Source organism: Asterias amurensis, chromosome 10 (assembly GCF_032118995.1).
Source record: "Asterias amurensis chromosome 10, ASM3211899v1".
Lineage (NCBI taxonomy): Eukaryota > Metazoa > Echinodermata > Asteroidea > Forcipulatida > Asteriidae > Asterias > Asterias amurensis.
This window is the reverse complement of record NC_092657.1, coordinates 16,922,651-16,941,758: the sequence shown is the minus strand read 5'-3', so window position 1 is coordinate 16,941,758 and position 19,108 is coordinate 16,922,651. Positions and strand designations below refer to the sequence as shown.

At 39.9% G+C, this 19,108-nt stretch overlaps 1 protein-coding gene across 1 annotated transcript in view; it reads left to right on the top strand.

The window, feature by feature from the left end:
* Positions 1 to 18,769, top strand: part of LOC139943011 (CUB and sushi domain-containing protein 3-like) — a 51,530-nt gene extending 32,761 nt beyond the window's left edge. Inside the window, exons 11-20 of the mRNA XM_071939824.1 lie at positions 7,877 to 8,230; positions 8,832 to 8,960; positions 9,935 to 10,057; positions 12,862 to 12,979; positions 13,253 to 13,324; positions 14,637 to 14,708; positions 15,101 to 15,172; positions 16,010 to 16,081; positions 16,627 to 16,716; positions 16,941 to 18,769. Coding sequence (XP_071795925.1) covers positions 7,877 to 8,230; positions 8,832 to 8,960; positions 9,935 to 10,057; positions 12,862 to 12,979; positions 13,253 to 13,324; positions 14,637 to 14,708; positions 15,101 to 15,172; positions 16,010 to 16,081; positions 16,627 to 16,716; positions 16,941 to 18,072 — 2,234 coding nt within the window. The 3' untranslated portion in view covers positions 18,073 to 18,769. The remainder of the gene's footprint in view (positions 1 to 7,876; positions 8,231 to 8,831; positions 8,961 to 9,934; positions 10,058 to 12,861; positions 12,980 to 13,252; positions 13,325 to 14,636; positions 14,709 to 15,100; positions 15,173 to 16,009; positions 16,082 to 16,626; positions 16,717 to 16,940) is intronic.
* Positions 18,770 to 19,108: the final 339 nt, after the last annotated feature.

Genomic DNA, 19,108 nt, shown 5'->3' with positions numbered 1-19,108 from the left:
GGCTCTGTTCGTGACGTCAATCGAGGCAGACTTTGCCTGTAATGCGTAGAGTAAACACAATTGCAAAGTACATGTACGGACCAAGTCGTGAGTTTGTACGTTTAAAAAAAAAAAGGTTTTTTTCCGGCAATGCCGACCAGGTGTATTGCTGCTGAATGCAGAAAAACACTTTTTGAAATGTACCAACTCACGACTTGGACATACATGTACTTTGCACGTGTGTTTACTATACGCATTGCAGGCAAAGTCTGCCTCGATTGACGTCACAAAAGGGGTAGGCGGAATCAGCCCCCAAACAACTTTAAATATATTTTTTAAACATATAAATCGTGACAATTACTTCAAAAAATGTTTTATTGTTCGAAAGCATATACTCTTATGTTTGAAAGAAAACAAAATCTATTTCCAGGTGACTTTAAGGCAAGTGGGGAAAACACCGGTATTGAGAGATTTGTTGACAATATGAGTAATTAAAGGAACTAGAACATCACAGCAATTCTTTATAAGAAAGGTGGGAACTGGGTCAAGCTCACATGATTTGGATGGAGATTTATTTCTGTCTCACTGGCAGGATGACATTTTGTAAGATAGGCATGATTCAGGTAAATTTGAGAAGAAATATTATCTTTGCCGCATGCTTAAGAGAAATCATTACGAATGGTAAGAATTTTGTCGACACAAAATTCAGAAAATTGGGTAGCTACATGTAGAGCACTGTCAGTTACAGAAAACAGGCAAAACAGGAACTTTGCTCTTATTGAGTAAACAATTAACATTACTAAACAACTTTTTTCTGATACCAGAACAACCAATAACCTTAGAGGAATAACACACTTTCTTAGCTCTAACAACACAGTCAGTTACAATGCGTCGATGGACGCAGTACTCTTGTCTATGAACAGTTTTCTAGAGCGCCATTTCCTCTCAAGTTGCAGTCTTTTTTGTCGAGCAGAACGAACTTCTTCGTTGAACCATGGACCGTTTGGTGGTGTTTTGACAGTCCGCGTTCGCATAGGGGCATGCTTGTCAAGCAGATCACTGAGAGTAGATTGATATTTTTTAACACAGCAGGGAAAGGTCAGTGTTCTGTAAGTCGATTGTGGAAAGTGTTGAAACCATATCATTGCGAAATTTGTCGATGTTAATGTTTTTGAAGTGACGGGAGGACACTGGCATTGTTGGCGAAAGCGGCTTTTGTAGCTAAAGAGTCGCCATGACAGCAAAATGATCAGAGAGTCCAGGATGAATGCCCAAATTAGAGATGAGTAAAGTATCTTCTTGGGTGACGAGCAAGTCCAAACAGTGACCACTGCGATGAGTTGGTTCATTAACGTGTTGAATGAACCCGTAGGATGATAAAAGAGACTTAAAGAACCGTTTTGAAATACTGTCAAATGGGTTGTCCACAAGAATGCTGAAGTCTCCAGTGAGAATAATATCAGATGGGTGGAGCAAGTATAACTCAAGTAAGTTTTTGAAGTCTTTTAGGAATGTATTTATGCCGATGGGTTGGCCAGATTTATCCTTTCCAGACCGATATATATTCACAAGCCGGACTGACTTTGTGAGTTACAAGTTATCTCTGCATGGATATACTCAAATGATGAGAAGTTTCCAACATCAGACTTTATGGAAACTGATAAATAAGAGTTGTAGAGAAGTCCTACGCCCCCCCCCCCCCTGTTTTGCGCAGTCTGGGAACATGATAAAACGGGTATCCAGGTGGGGTTATTTCAGCTATAATCCAGTCGTCCCCTGGTTTCAGCCAAGTTTCGGAAATAGCAACTTATGTCAAGGCTATATTCGTGAACAAAATCAGCGAAGTCTACCATTTTGTTGCGATTAGACTGTGTGCGTTTAAGGAGCAGAGATGAAGGGTTGAATCGATGTGGGGAGTCAAGGATTTCAGATTCGTGTGGCAAGTTCCATTTTGTTTGTTGGTATGTAGCTGATGTTTCCGATCAACAGTGCAAACCTGTATTTTGCGTTGTTTTCTTTTCCCGCCGCGACAACCTCTACGTGTTCGAGGTTGCCTGTTAATCCCAAGCAGAGTCAAGTGCCGCCATAGATCAAGGGGTAATCGGCTGGTCTTACCTTTCAGTCCTATGTCAAGAAGCTGATTAATGTCGATGTTAACAGGAACTAGATCGTAACTGGACCTTAGTTTGTCAGAGTTACAGTTCTGTTCCGGGATTTGGACTGACGTCACCACAGGAGAGTAACTCTGTATTTGACTTTGTATAGCCGGTAGATCGGTACCTAGGGATGAATATGCATTCATGGTTTATGGTACAGCACTCTATTTGCAGACAGGTAGCTTTTGCACAAGCAGGATAGGCCAAGCAGGATATACAGCTAAAACAGGACCTTTGTTCAATTAGTACCTGATTGTGTCCAACAATAGTGGAGTGAAGATCATCCTTTTGTTGTCAGAGTGTTCTATTGTGAGTCTCCCCTTTGTACAGAGACACTCTTGGATGCACAGATATATCAATGTAGGTTTGTTTGTTTGTTTGTTTGTTTGTTTGTTTTTTATTTCCAAATATCACAATAAATAATCATAAAACATACAAGAGAAAAGAAAAAAGGGTGATAAGAGGAGGGCACCAAGGAAAAAAGCCTAGGCTTATATAGCCTTGATCAAGGCGCTACAGCCAGCCGCGACCTGCAAAATCCGAGTCCCCGTCGCTGAGTTCCGCCAGCGCACCCCCATACATAACACAGTGCATATAATACGTGTACAGCGTATGTACACACACATACCTACTGTATGTATATGTACATTACATGTACCATCTGTATGGTAAAGGTACGATACATCATGAGTTCTTTTTAAGTAGCGCCTTGATGGTTTTGTAACTGCCAAAATTTAGGGCGGAGCTCATTATGGTAATGTTTACTAACAACCCGTTCTCATTGGTTGTTGGTTGACCTATAAACTCTCGCTGCGATGTCAATCACAACGTTCTGCAAGCACACGCACGTGCTCCGACGTAAACAACAAGCCTTGTGGCTGCTGTGCAAAAAAATGCAATGGCGGCGGGCGAGAGGAAGAAATCCCTACCCTAAAACAAAGTTGTGTAAATCAATGGTGTATAATTTGCAACAGTAGCCTACATCGTGGCACAACTGCAGAAGCTTAAGAAGGAAGAAAATGGGACCATACAGTGTGTGAAATGTATTTGAGAAAAGTTAAAAAAGTATCAAAGTGTCATGGGTTTCCGGCAATGGCTACTTGGTTAGAATTATGTTGGGCATACCCCATCCCCTTGAAGCACTAACATTTAATAAGATTCTGTTTTTCCCATTTAAGACCAGATGAGATAAGAAACCCAGCTGTTTATTTTGTCTACACATATTATGCGTTACGTTTCTCGCAGTAAATCAAAGTTGGGGATCGAAAATAAATTATGTGTTGGTCAAAAACATACCAGACGGTAGAAGATGGCGTGTGGCTGAACAACAACTACAAGTAAAGATCAATTTCATAAACTAACTCTTGCCATACTACTACACTACAACGTTACACTTATAGTAAAGCAGCTTCCCATTCATGGACAAATCTACCAGCTACATTGTACTGATGCTAGTCCTCGTGTTATAATGAAACGCAAGACAACGGGGCCAAGGAACCCCTCCTCACTTTGAAGTTTTTTGACACCGTACCGACCGAGCGAGGCTTGTCCGGCTCACATCGGTAGCCCGTGTACCGTCCGGCAGCGCAATCAGACCCATTATACATCATAGCGACACCACGCTCATGTCCATACAGCTAGCGTACAGCGTTACACACACAAACATACACACATGGACGTGGCATGATTGCTAGCAGTAATACGTCATTCTCAATCGCGCTTGTGATTGGCCAATGTTTAGAATGACATGCCCAGATCATGCACGCCCTTTTATCGGAATTCCGATAAAGCTGTTACAGACCCATCAAGGCTGTTGTTTGAGCCACGTGTGCGAGGTTGAAAGTAGAAAGACACGACCGTACTCACGACTACGCTATACTGTTCTCGCTGTACAATGTATGGTAATTTGTGTATACACTGCATGCGTGTGCAGCGAACCGGGCCGGGGAACAGTACGTCAACAGCCTTGATCAAGGCTAAGGCTTATACAGAATCCGGACCCTTTAACTTATAAATTAATTGGTTTTAGTTTATAACAATAACAATAACAATAACAAGGTTGATTGATGAAATTAGAGTACAGTGAAAGGTATAATGCATACAGCAAAAATAGCACACAACAATGTTTGTAATTAAATGTTTTAACAATTTGTTTGCTATGCAGCCTTAAATACATATTGAAAGTCGATAACAAAAACAAAAATTAACAGAACATATTTAGGAAATTACAAAACCAGATATTTTTGGAATGGATAATCATGGTACGCGTGTAGTTACAGGTGGTGTAATTTTAGACGATACTGGTTATAAGTAGGTTTTTCAAGTATTTTTGTTTAAGCTGTGCACTGAGTTCTAAATGAAGGTATTGGGATGAGCTGATTCCAGAGTAGGGGGACTTGATGTCTGACTGTTTTCATAAAGTGGTCCGAGCCTTTCCAATATGAGTTTTGGTAGCTGATCTAGTGTTATGTGAATGGATGTCCACATTTCGTGTAAAGAGGAGTCTTATGTTACCTAGTAACAAGTTAAATTCAAACTTAAACATAAGGACCCCAAGATGACATATATACAGTTTAAAAATATCGAGTGTTTTAAATTGCTTGAAAAGGGTTGCAGTGTGCTCTCTAAAGCTAGAGTTGGTTATTGCTCTCAAGGATTTCTTCTGTACGATTAATAGCTAGTTCAGGTAAGAAGCATGAGTATTTCCACAAGCTAGAACCCCATAGGATGAACCCCATAGGATGTCACAATCTATAGCTCGTGGTTGTCTCAGGGGTCAATAATATGATAACCCCATGATTGATCTGTATCATGAGAATGCCGTGATCATATGATTTTTACGTCGTGTCAGTTTGATGCCATTGGAACGGAGTCCAATGATGACCCGGCAACGGGTCAAACATGGTTACCTGTTTCCAGGTCATGATGACCTGGAAACGGGTCAACTAGGTTCAAGGTTCAAGGTTCATTTTATTTCCACAGTATCAAAAGACAAAAAAACAATATCAAACAGCAGTCACAAGAAATTATTACAACAATGAAAAATAATCGTTTCACAACATAGGTTTGAAGAAATAGATGCATAACAATGTTGACACTGCGGAGGGATTCATTTAAGTTTAGTTTCACCGGCACCGTGTCAAACATGATGACCCATTCCCTAGTCACAATGACCCGGAAACTGGTCAACTAAGTTCGACCATGTGTGGCGGTTTCAGTCTTCCGCCGTGTTCAGTTTTCCGGGTGACGTAGCCAGACATTTCAGCACGTTGTACGAACGGTTTTAGCTTTCCGGCGTGTTCAGTTTTCCAAGTGACGTAGTCACACAAAAATACCGCCGCGAGTACCCTGGCGAGTACTGTAGTTTTCTCAGTGACCCCAAATTGTTTCATCTCCATCTCCATCTCCATTGGTTAAGTCAGCAAAATATCCTGCCGGATACATCAACGCTAAACTGCACACTGCGTGTAGAAATAGACTTACTATTTGGTGTTGCTATGTGTCCCTTGAATTTAGCTAGAGTTGCGCTGTTCACAGCAGCCGAGGAGAGTGAGTTCCAGAGTTTCTGTTACGATTCTTTTCTGTTTAGTCACATTCTCTTGCCCCATCTTTACACGTAGTCATGCGTACAACTTTAAGCAGGTCACACTGTTTGTATAAAAAACAAACCCCATTTCTCATTTAAAAATAATATCTCTTATACAACACGCGTTCGCCGCTCGTTGTACTCACTCGTGGACGCCGCCATGACAGCTACCGGAGAGTAACACGGATGACTCAGTACGGCACTAAAAATGGACTACTTTCGCTTGCTTCACCAGCACCGGATAAAAAATGATGACCCGTTTCCGGGTCGTCATGACCCGGAAACGGGTCAACTTTAGCACAACCGGCATCTCCGGGTCAAATCTGACCTGGAAACCGGTTCAGGGTAATAATAATCAGGGTGATCAAAGGTAAACAGTTTCTGACCCGGAGTCCGGGTCAAATTTCGAGTGTAGGAGTGTAGGAATGTGATTTGTGTCGCTGCTGTAGCATGGTGTGATGGTAATCCTGACTGCCGATTTGGCCCAGAAGACTTATCGTCTGTGGATGAAGAGGATTGTGGTGAGGACCATATAGTGATAAAGTTGCAGTATTTCAGGGTGATCAAAAGCTTTAGCTGCTTATAGTAATATAATTTTTGTATGTACTTATGGGTACGAGGTGGTATAACTTTGTAAGCTTGCTCTTGCACTTTCGAGCGTCTGCTGCTGCGTGTATTATATTGACTAAGGTGCTCCTGATGAAGGTTGGTGCCATGTCGAAGGTACGTCAGGCAGGCTGCTGCCAGGCTGCAGGCAAGGCCAGTATCCCGCGTTATGAACGAGCCTCGAAGAGTCACGTCAGAAGTTCACCGACTCTAGAGCTGCCTCAGCAGAATTTTTGTCTAAATGAATTCACGCTAAGCAGAATTTAGAAGGATTCCAGCCAGAAACGGTGTATGTGACATCATCATCATCATCATCATCATCATCGACGACGACGACGACGACGACGACGACGACGACGACGACGACGAAGACGACGACGACGACGACGACGACGACGACGACGACGATGACGACGAGCGGTTAAGATCACCGAATTCAAACTCTGGTGTTTCTGATCAGCAGAGTGTGGGTTCGAATCCCAAGCCGTGACACTTGTGTCCTTAAGCAAGACACTTAACCATTGCTACGGCGACGGCGGCGGCGGCGGCGACGGCGACGGCGACGGCGACGACGACGACGACGACGACGACGACGACGACGACGACGACGACGACGACGACGACGACGACGACGACGACGACGACAACAACAATAATAGTAATAAATGATAAAAACAACAACAACAACAACAACAACAATAATAGTAATAAATGATTAGGATGATGATGATGATGATGATATACAAACTTTCAGAAAGGTATGTTATTGCAGTGATGAATTTTGAGACCCAATTAGTTAACACCTTATAATGGTTTACAAGGTGCTACGGCGCATACAGCAGCCACAGCCAGGAACACCGGGGCGAACCCCTTCTCTTTTCGATAAGTGCACTGGGTTCTTTTACGTGCGTTACACAACACAGTGGACCAACGGCTATACGTCCTATCCGAAGGATGAAGCAATGGTTAAGTGTCTTGCTTAAGGACACAAGTGTCACGGCTTGGGATTCGAACCCACACTCTGCTGATCAAAAACACCAGAGTTTGAATTCGGTGATCTTAACCGCTCGGCCACCACATAGTATTTTGTCTGATAACCTTACTCTGTTATAAACATACATTTGCTGTGCTTAGCTCACTGTTGTGCTTAAACAGCTCTATGAAATGGGACCCTGTAGAGCTGCATAAATCGCCGATGTTGCGCTTTATACTGCGCTGCGTAATTACCGTATCACATAAAAATGTATGCTAACCTTGCGGTACTTGCTGTATGAGAAAGGGTGACGGTTTTAGCACAAGCTAGCTGCATAATTTCCTTGCTAACACAACAGTTGCAGTGCTTGAAATGTGCAACCGGTAGTTACCTACCATTATGTACCTTTGAACTTGCATACCAGTGTAACACACTGTGTTCGGTAGTGTCAGAGTCTGAAATACGCAACATTTTATGCATGGCTATCGAATGAAACGTTGGAATCGTAACAGTGCCTGCCCATCATCGTCTGAACAGGATATGTCCTCATTATTATCTTTCTGCAATTTCTTTCAGGTGCTTGTGGTATAACTAATGTTCACGTTGGAAGCGAACCAAGTAACTTCAACTTATCCAGCTACCCAATCAGCTATCCCCCGTCTCTCGACTGCAACTGGGTTATCGTTGCTCCGGAATACATGTCATTAGTACACGTTGGAATAAGTGATTTTTCAACAGAAGACGGGAAAGACATAGCTGTCCTTAAAGGCACCAATCTCTACGGAGACACTGTGTCATTTGTGCTGACAGGATCCGTCGATAAACTGATATCTGTAACATTTAATTCATCCCAGGAAGTGTCCATCAGCTTTAGAAGTGATTCGTATATAAGCGGACGAGGGTTTCTACTAGAACTTCACAGCAGCAATGGTAATTTCTCTTGCAAACTTTCTAGGTTATATACTACGACTTTTGACGCGGTGCGGGCACGGAGTATTTTGTCCTCAAATGTTGCTTTTTATTTTACCAGAATACATAAGTAGGAACATTTGGAAAACCGGCTGCTAACGTTCGAAATGGCAGAGCAGAGGCCAAGTTGACCTTAGAAAGCTTACCTTAAAGTATTACTTGCTAAGAATAGAATTTTATTTTTAGAAATGAGTTAAACAATGCCACGATTATACGTTATACATGCTAACAAAACATCGTCTCTAGAGATGAAAATAAGTTTCGTGATGTGTTTTGCTCATTTCTATATAACACGTTTTCATTTATTAATTTTATTTTTGTAACATTCCTCACTAAAAGAAACCGGGATTCCACAGGTAACCAATCGGAATCCTGCCGGGATAGAAAACCACGGGAAAATCAAAGTTAGGATAATTCACAATCACAAACAATGGTATCCCGGTAAATTGGTCTATAGAGAAACATGTTCGAGTATTTCTTTCAGCCCTAATGGTATTTTCGAAAAAAAAACGTTTCTTCTTGTGGTCTAATTCCAAATGAACACTATTCCCCCTTTTTGAAGGTACTGATAACACATCTTGTCCTGATACCGATGTCTTTGATTGTGAAGACGGCTCTTGCCTGAATATAAGTGGAAGATGCGATGGTTTTAGGGATTGCCAAATCAATGGAGCAGACGAGGACAATTGTAGTAAGAACTTTTTATATTGTGTTAATTCGAGGCTACAAGGGTGCTCACTCAAATCAGCGCACTTGGAAGGAATTATCGACGAACACTCGTATACTCCTTTCTCAAGGAAGCTGTTGCTGAATGTCAAATGGACAACACTGTTTGCACAAATTTACAGTAGTGTTATTGTTTAAATGTCAAAATGTCAAAAAATCGGTGGCTAAGTTGTGAACATTTTCTGTCAACTGTATAGTTATACATAATAGCTCCAGATTTCTGGAAATAATGATAAAAATAAAAAAAAAACTTTAAGAATAATTTTTCACAGGCTAGTTTTTCGTACGTAGCTACATACTTACAACATGTAAACAATCGCACGGTCGCAAAATTAAAGGTATACGTTTTTTTTTAAAGGTTACTTATGTTGAATCGAACTGATTTAACCAGTTCGTAGTGGTGTCCAATTGTGATACAAGCACTATTTTCATATAAATTGTTTTGAAATCATGTAAAACACCATGTTCTTTCTAAAGGGAATGTACACGGTTGATAATTACTCAATACAAATAGTATTAACTTAAAAACTGACTATGTAACGAGCATTGGAGAGCTGTTGATAGTATAAAACAATGTGAAATACAACTCCCTCTGAAGAAGCATAGATTTTGAGAAAGAGGTAGTTTCTCACTAAAATAATAAAAGACTTCTAGCCAGAAGTATTTTATTCCTATCTGAAACACACAAATTCGTCCAACAAGGGTGTGTTTTTCTCTCATCATTTTATCGCAACTTCTATGAGCAATTTAGCTCAAATTTGCACAGGTTAGTTTATTTTATGCTTATGTTGGGACTCACCAAGTGAGAAGACTGGTATATAACCAAATGTGTACATTCCCTTTAAGAAACCCCCCCCCCCAAAAAAAAAAAAAAAAAATAAAAAATAAAAAATACATAATCTCAACTTCAAGATACTAATTATCGCTTTTTATTCATAGCCACCGTGACCTGTCCTGGATCTTTCCCGTGTAAGAATTCGTTCACATGTATTCACATGTCCGCAGTCTGTGATGGCAAATTCGACTGTCCGGATAAAGATGATGAAACACAAGAAGCATGCGGTAACTATGGTCCTGCTACAGACGATGTGATCTCTGACGGCACTCGAAAACCATAACATAATTCGCGCGCACACCGCAGGGCAAAACCTTTGTGTTTTGGCAGCCAGCTAGAAAGTACACGCAATCTTACCATGACTGCGCGTCTTGTTGCCAGGCGAAACATGACGTGTTAGTGTTTTGTCAACAGAGGGCGGTTTGAATGTAAGCATAGTTCACATCGTCTATAAACTATGGTTTGGCTCCTACGTTTTGATCCATTAGTACATAATTCATGAATACGTTCTATTCAACAACAACCAATCAAAAGAAGAGATGTGAAGGTGCAAAAAAGCAAGCATATTCCACTTTTGTTTATAAGGATTAAACCCATGTGGAGTCACTTATATGGGGTGCTAGCCTTGATAATGATGTACAACAAACTTTGATCCCGTGGTAGTACGATTCTAAGACTGCTATTAATAGTATGGCTATTGCGTTAAAATCAAAGGTTTAAAGCCATTGTACACTTTTGATACAGAAAAAAAAAATTCACAGATTTACAAATATCTTACAGGGTTGCCGGAAGTTATTGGTGAAAGACTTCTCTTGAAATATTATTCCATCAAATGCTTTACTTTTTGAGAAAACATTAAAACAATATCAATCTCGATATTGAGAAATATGGATTTATTTTAAAACATGTCATGACGGCGAAATGTTCGGAAACGGGGGATGAGTTTTCTCGTTATTTACTCCCGACTCCGATGACTGATTGGGCCTAAATTTTCACAGGTTTGTTGTTTTATATAGAAGCTGTGATACATGTAGTGTGGGCCTTGGACATTACTGTTTACCGAAAGTGTACAAATGGCTCTAACACCTGTAAAATCTGAAGAATAACAAATTATACGCAAAATAATTATACCACATGGAAGCTCCAGACTCATTGAACAAATCGTATTGTTATACTTCGGTAACAAAACTGTGACGTTTGATTGGTTGAGAACCAATTATGTGACGCGCAACAAAAACGCATGTTACATGGCTCGACAGGTCGGGTAGCGTTTTTTTTTTGACGAACGTGGGCAATTAACATAAAATGGGCGTGTTTTTGCCCGAAAAATACTCTCGCGCATGCACAAACTTTAGTGATAACCGCAAGGGACCTTGGGCCACTGGTGGTATGTGGAATGAAAATAGTTGTGGGATGGAGGAGAAATAAATGGGGAACACACAACCTGCTTTTCTTCAAGTATCGCTTCACACAATGGTGTACATGTTGTGATGAACCAGTCTACCTCCTATTTCTTCCTCCATGGTCTAACCATGGAGATATATCATCCATGGTCTACAAAAAAATAATTATTTTTAAACTGGACACATTTGGTAATTATTGTCGAAGACCAGTATTTTCACTTGATGCATCCCAACGTGCATAAAATAACAAACCTGTGAAAAAAACACACATTAATTTTGTTGCATAATTGTGTGTGCTTCCAGATGCATAATTGCTGTTTGTAATGCAGTGTACTAATTTCATCAAAAAACATTTAAGACCACGTCCGTTCATTATGACCGTCAGTCTATTTTCTTAATTGCCCTCCCTCCCCCTCCCAACCCTATGCAAACATATCGGGCAATCAAGACTTGGCAATGGCAGCAAGCGCGACGCATTTTATAGACAAAAGGTAGAGTACAAGTTGTACTAAAAATACGCAGTTGTACATGGTACACGGTACTAAATATACATGTACATTGTACATGTAACATGTGTACGTGCATGCGTGTATGTACATGTTATGCGTGAGTGTATTTCCACAACTATTATTACGTCGAAGTACGCATGTGCATGGAAAAATGTATAGAACTACGCCCATTCATGTAAATTGCCCACGTTCGTCCACGGAAAAAAAAAATACGCGGCCGGGTAACATGAAAAGTGATGTACACCGGTGTACATCACCTTGATCGTTCCCAGCGTTGGTCGATTTCACGCTGTGTACGAAACAACCGCGGGTTCGAGTGAATTGTTTCTTGTTCGTCTGCTTATTAAACATGAATAGTCCGTCGTATTAATGTTTGAAGATAACAACATAACTTCGAGAAGAGGAATAATAATACTACAAAAGCATTACAAAACAATTGTTGCACGCTGTGACTGTGGTCCATGGGTTTTGTACACCCTCGAGGGAAAATGGCCCCCTCGGCTTCGCCTCGGGTGCCATTTTCCCCCTCGGGTGTACAAAACGCCATGGACCCCGTCACAGCGTGCACAAATTGTACAATGAAAGTGTGACCTATGTGAGCCTTTTTTGAAGGGCAAAAACGGACGTTTTCAAACAAACATGTTATAGATTTTACGTATCGTGGTATTGAAAGCCCTGTTACCATTCTCCACTGACTTTATAGATTTCAACAATATAATGTATGACCTCTATTTCCAAAACTTGAAAGAAAAAAAATATTTCGCGAGTCAAAAAGAGTTCAGATTTGACACTAAGCAATCACTTCGACCACAGTGTTTAAATTAAACAATCGGTTTGAATTGATGACGTGATTGATATCATCACGGCGTTATATAATAGTTTAGTAACCAAAACAATATACCAGAACTATAATTGCTTCGTGCGAAGAATTTAAAAGAAAAAAAAAGATAATTGATATTTACAAAGTACTTACAGCGGTATAACTTTTACCAGAGACCTTCCACGACATGTTTTTATAGTGAAAAAGTAATTGCATCAAAGTTACTTACTTTTCATCCTTTTATACAAACAAATCAAGGCATGTTTGTTTCCGCTTATTCTGTTTTTATAATGACAAAGCTGACCGATGTCCGACAATGTGTTCCTGTAATGTCTCTGTTGATGGATATGTCAGTCAGTGCAACTCGGGATGGAATCAGGAGACTGTAGGTGACATTGTTAGAAGAACGACACACCTGTAAGTACACAAACAGTAAAGCTTTACCCTTACTTGTGTTATTGACCACGTTGTTCATTTTTTGCCAAAACGTTATAATTGCTTCTCTTCTTAATGTGTTGTTTTTGAGGGTTGTCGTTGCTGTTGCTGTTGCTGTTGCTGTTGCTGTTGCTGTTGCTGTTGCTGTTGCTGTTGCTGTTGTTTTTGTTATTGTTTTGTTGTCTTATTGTTTTGTTTTTCTCGGAGCCATGAACAAGTCTCCCACAATAATTTTCTTTATTCATTTCCCTACAGCAAACTTGCCAATGAAAACATAATTCAACTGAATTCGGGAATCTTCAAAAGTTTGTCATTCCTGGAATCACTGTAAGTTGCACGCCTAATCTCGTGACCCTTAACATATTTTAATGCTTAACAGAATAGTGTTCATTTTCCCAAACTAGACATATTTTTTGGGCTGGTCGGATGGAAACATCCGAAATGCAAAACAGAACGCCATGTTTGTGTTTGAAAAAGGTTGGACCATTTTACATTTTCTAAGAGGGTGTCAGTTTCAAGAACGTTTTTGTTTGTGTGAGCTGGGAGAACCATACCAAGCATACAACTCCTTCTACGTATCTTAGCATCATGACCAAACACATTCAACCCTTTGTTTGAGAAAAATCATACGAGCCATTTCTTCCCATGCATGGCATGCAGTTTGGGCACCTATGTGGCTTTTAAAAACCCCAATATGTATCACAATTGTGTGACCTTCGGTAGAGGCACACAATAGACTGTGCAAGTCTCGCGTGAAATTGAACTTCCGGGACCATTGTGGTCCCAACCTAATGGAGTTTTACACTGGGGAGATTTTGTTCTGTCAATAATTTTAGTTTAACATAAGTTATGACTCTAAAAAGTGAATATGTTCTTGGGAATGTAAAAATAAGTGATTAAAAACAGAAAAGTAAAATCAATTCAACAAATTAACGAAGAAAACTAAAGAAACAAACTTGACCTCCAGTTTCCGGTTTACTCTAAACAATTAAGAATATTACCCAATTGACGTTCCCATTATCGCTGAACCTATGTGATGATCGCACCAATTGGACGTGATTCACAAACGGGGTTTGTTAGAAATACCATCCAGGTCGATGTCGAACAGCGATCCTCGTCCCGATAAATGTATAATATTTACGTTAATTTAAACAAAACAATTATTATGTACACGAATTAAAATAATAATTATACAAAAAGGACGTTAAAAATAATAATCTTTAAGAATTTTTTAACAAATAACAATTTCAATACAATTTGGTTTTGTACAAAAATATACTTTTTTTCGAATTAAGTTCTCGTTTTCGCTACGTGCGAGACTTGCACAGTCTATTCCGTAGGCCCTATTTGATGTTTGCTTTGTGTATATCACACGCAGGACTACAAGTTCACATTTATATACTATACATTAAACACTCTAAAACTGCAGTAACAATTTTAACAAAAGATGGCAAGTGAAAAGCAACCACACAAACGACATACACAAGAACTACCGTATTATTTGTATAATATTTGTGATTATGTATGTGAGCGTACAATTGGGTTGGGATAAGACCAATCTCCACTCACAAAAAACTTCGGTATCATAATGTTTTGTAATATTATTCAGCTGGTGTTTAATTTTATTTTATCCAATTAGAGTTCTGAAAAACAACAGCTTACGGGACTTCAACGCCGGCACATTCTCCGGACTCTTTAATCTCACTTCCCTGTAAGTTGTTTGTACATCGAAATATTAATGTTTCAAAAACAGTTATATATAAACATGTTTTCAGCAACGGGGTAATTAGCTTGCAACATTTATCTAACAAACTGAAATATTACCAAAAAAAATACACAGAAATGGGAGTAGTATTTTAACTTGATCGTTTCAAATGATGTAAAATGCATTGACATTGGAGTATCTGGAAGGATGGGGTTAGTAAAATAAAACTGAGAGAGTTAGGACTAATCGGTGTTTTGCTGGGACAGCTACAGTACACGTGCTTCATCAGAACGTAAAGAAAACACCGATTAACAGGATAAAACTTCTTGTTCTTATCTAGTACATAATGTTATTTAAACCCAAAATGAAGATTACTATTTTCTTTTACACAAATCCAGGGACCTCTCACAGAATAATGTTTCGAGGCTTCAGAGTGATATCTTTGAGGATCTTCTCAACTTGAGAACATTGTAAGCAAACAAAAACTCGGTTTTAATGATGACAATGATGGTGATGATGATGATGATTGTGATGATCATGATGGTGATGGTGACGGTGATGGCCTTACCATCCTTACCATCCTTACCATCCTTACCATCCTTACCATCCTTACCATCCTTACCATCCTTACCATCACCACCATCACCACCATCACCACCATCACCACCATCACCACCATCACCACCATCACCACCATCACCACCATCACCACCATCACCACCATCACCACCATCACCACCATCACCACCATCACCACCATCACCACCATCACCACCATCACCACCATCACCACCATCACCACCATCACCACCATCACCACCATCACCACCATCACCACCATCACCACCATCACCACCATCACCACCATCACCACCATCACCACCATCACCACCATCACCACCATCACCACCATCACCACCATCACCACCATCACCACCATCACCACCATCACCACCATCACCACCATCACCACCATCACCACCATCACCACCATCACCACCATCACCACCATCATCATCATCATCATGATCGTCATCATCATCATGATGAAAATTACGGCGAGTGTGAATGTGAAAGTGATGGTGTCGGTGACGACGATGATGATGATGATGATGATGGTGATGATGATGATGATGATGATGATGATGATGATGATGATGATGATGAAGGTGAAGGTGACAGTGACAGTGACGGTATTTGTTGAAGGATGCGATGAACTACAATACCAAATTCCAAAATAGTCCTTCTTATCAAAAATAGCAAACACAGTTCCAACTGTTTGTTTTTTAACAATGTCTCTACAATAGGTTGGTTGTGGATAATCCCTTACGCTCAATAAGTAGTGGAGCTTTCAACTCGTTGAGCAACTTGAAAGAACTGTAAGTCGATACATGCTGTTTCAAGTCAAACGCAATAACCTACAGGTTATGATATGTTTAGGCCAATGACAAATGGGCAGCAAGAGGCCGACCTTACAACCAGTTAAGACTGATCTGATCTGCAGATCAGTCTTTATTGCAAAGTGTTGTGTCACAATGCAAATCACTATCTTCATCATCAGTTTTTCCCTTGCTCTGAATCAACTCTGATTATTATTGAATTTAATTTTATCTTCAAATGTCTAAGTTCTCATTTGTAACTTGACTACTGTTTTACCTCTAAAAGTTGATGTGTTCAAAGTTCCCTGTAACAGAGTTAAGTGTCACAAAGATTGGGTTTATTCACCGGTTGACTTCTAAATTCCATTTCCTTGTCATTTCGTAAATTTTTGATTGTTGTTTCGTGTATGTTCATGTTTGTTTGTTGTTCTTTTATGGTGTTTTGTTGTATTTTGTTGTAAATTAATTATTTTTCATCCATCCGTTTTTGGCGCTTGTGCTGTGGACTTTGTATGAATTAATAAATAAATAAATGTTGGTTACAGTTTTTTGATCCGAAGTAAATGGACCAGTGAAGAATCTAGACTGACGATCGATTCGGAGGCTCTTGAAGGTCTTCACAAATTGGAAAAATTGTAAGTCTGCTACTTTATATCCCCCCTTTCATTCTGTTCCGGTTAAGTTTGTTACTTCAACTAATATTACTATACGACGACGACGAGGACGACACCGACAACGACAACAACGACAACGACAATGTCAATAATAACGATAACGATAAGCACACCTGATTTTTTATTTTGTTTAAATCACTGAATTCTCTATACAAACCTTCAAAATGACTTCAATTGTATTTTAGATACGTCGATGACTACCGCCTGTGCTGTACATTTGATGAAGAAGTACCATCCAAAGAGTTCGATTACTCTAAATGTACAACGACTGAGTTGCAACCACCACTAAACATCTGCGGCAGTCTGATGCGTAATGATCCACTACGAGCGTCTTTGTGGATTCTCGGGTTGAGCGCCCTCATCGGCAACTTGATGGTCATCATCTGGAGATGTAGACGGGGCAAAGAATTAGGCGAGAATGAGACGCACTCATTCTTGGTTCTTAATTTAGCTATATCCGACTTGATGATGGGGGTGTATATGTTGATCATTGCTATTGCTGATATATTGTTGGGTAAGAGTTATTCCAGTGTTGCAAAGGAATGGCGGTCTAGTGTGGTTTGCAAGATTGCTGGGGTAGTATCAGTGATGTCTAGTGAAGCATCGGTATTTTTTGTCACATTGATCAGTTTGGACTGCTTTTTAAGCATTGTATTTCCCTTCAGCCGTGTTACCATCAGAGGAAAGAAAAGCAAAGTTATCGTGGTCACATTATGGTTAGTATCTGCATGTGTTAGTATTATCCCGACTGTATTCAGTGGTGATAGTGATTCCAATGTATACGGTTTGTCTGATGTGTGCATTGGTCTCCCCCTGACAACTAAGGTGTCTAGTTATTCATTTGTAGAGAACCCCATCATTAGTGTGTTTGGTGCAGATTCAATCGCTGTACCGGTACCTGATGCAAGAGAACCGGCTTGGATCTACTCAATCGTCTTGTTCCTTGGCGTCAATTTGTTTTGTTTTATCGTTGTGTTGAGCTGCTACATAGCAATCTTCGTGAAGGTTAAACGCTCATCTAAGCTGGTGAAAGTAACTGCTCACCGACAGAGGGAAGTTAAGATGGCGATAAAGATGGCTCTTATAGTCGGTACTGACTTCGCATGTTGGATGCCAGTGATCATTATGGGGATTCTATCCCAGGCTGAGATTGTAAAAATTGGTCCTGATATGTACGCCTGGATCGTTGTGTTCATACTCCCAATAAACTCCTCGCTAAACCCGTATCTCTACACTTTCTACTCTAAAATAACAGGACAGAGCAACACAAAGAAACCCGAACCAAAGGTGGAAATGAAAATAAAAAAACTCTACTGAGACACTAGAAACCCGCGCCTCTGAAAATAGTCAGTAATAACAACAACAATTTATATACAGTTTACAAACACTGATTTAATTGTAAAGGCTGTGGACACTATTGGTAATACGACTTTACTTGGCAACGAGTAATGGGGAGAGGATGGGAGAGTAAAACATTGTGAGAAACGGCTTCTTCTGAAGTAACGTAGTTTTCGATAAAGAAGTAGTTTTCCTCAAATTTGATTTCGAGACCTCAGATTTAGAATTTGAGGTCTCGAAATCAAGCATTAATTGAAAGCACACAACTTTGTGTGACAAGGTGTTTGTTTCTTTCATTATTATCTCGAAACTTTGATTAGCAATTGAGCTCAAATTTTCACAGGTTTGTTATTCTATGAATATGTTGAGATACACGAAGATAGAAGACTGGTCTTTGACAATAACCAATAGTGTCCAAGGTCTTCAAACCTGCTATTAACAACTAGCAATGCTGTTTACAAGGTACTTGTCATAAAACGAGAAATAAACTAACCAACAACAATCAGACAGTCTTTCAAATGGTCTAGAGATTTAATTTTACCATTCCCAGGGCATTAATATTTGCTCGCGTGGGATCAGATTATTGTCCAAAATGATATCATCTTCGTAAAGGTTAAACGCTCATCTAAGCTGCTGAAGGTAACTGCTCACCGACAGAGGGAAGTTAAGATGGCGATGCAGATGGCTCTTATAGTCGGTACTGACTTCGCATGTTGGATGCCTGTGATCATTATGGGGATTCTATCCAAGGCTGATATTGTAGAAATTGGTCCTGATATGTACGCCTGGATCGTTGTGTTCATACTCCCAATAAACTCCTCGCTAAACCCGTATCTCTACACTTTCTACTCTAAAATAACAGGACAGAGCAACACAAAGAAACCCGAACCGAAGGTGGAGATGAAAATAAAAAAATCCACTGAGACACTAGAAACCCGCGCCTCTGAAAATAGTCAGTAATATTCAACAATGACTTTACAACCGTTTACAAACTATGATTTAATTTTCACCCTGC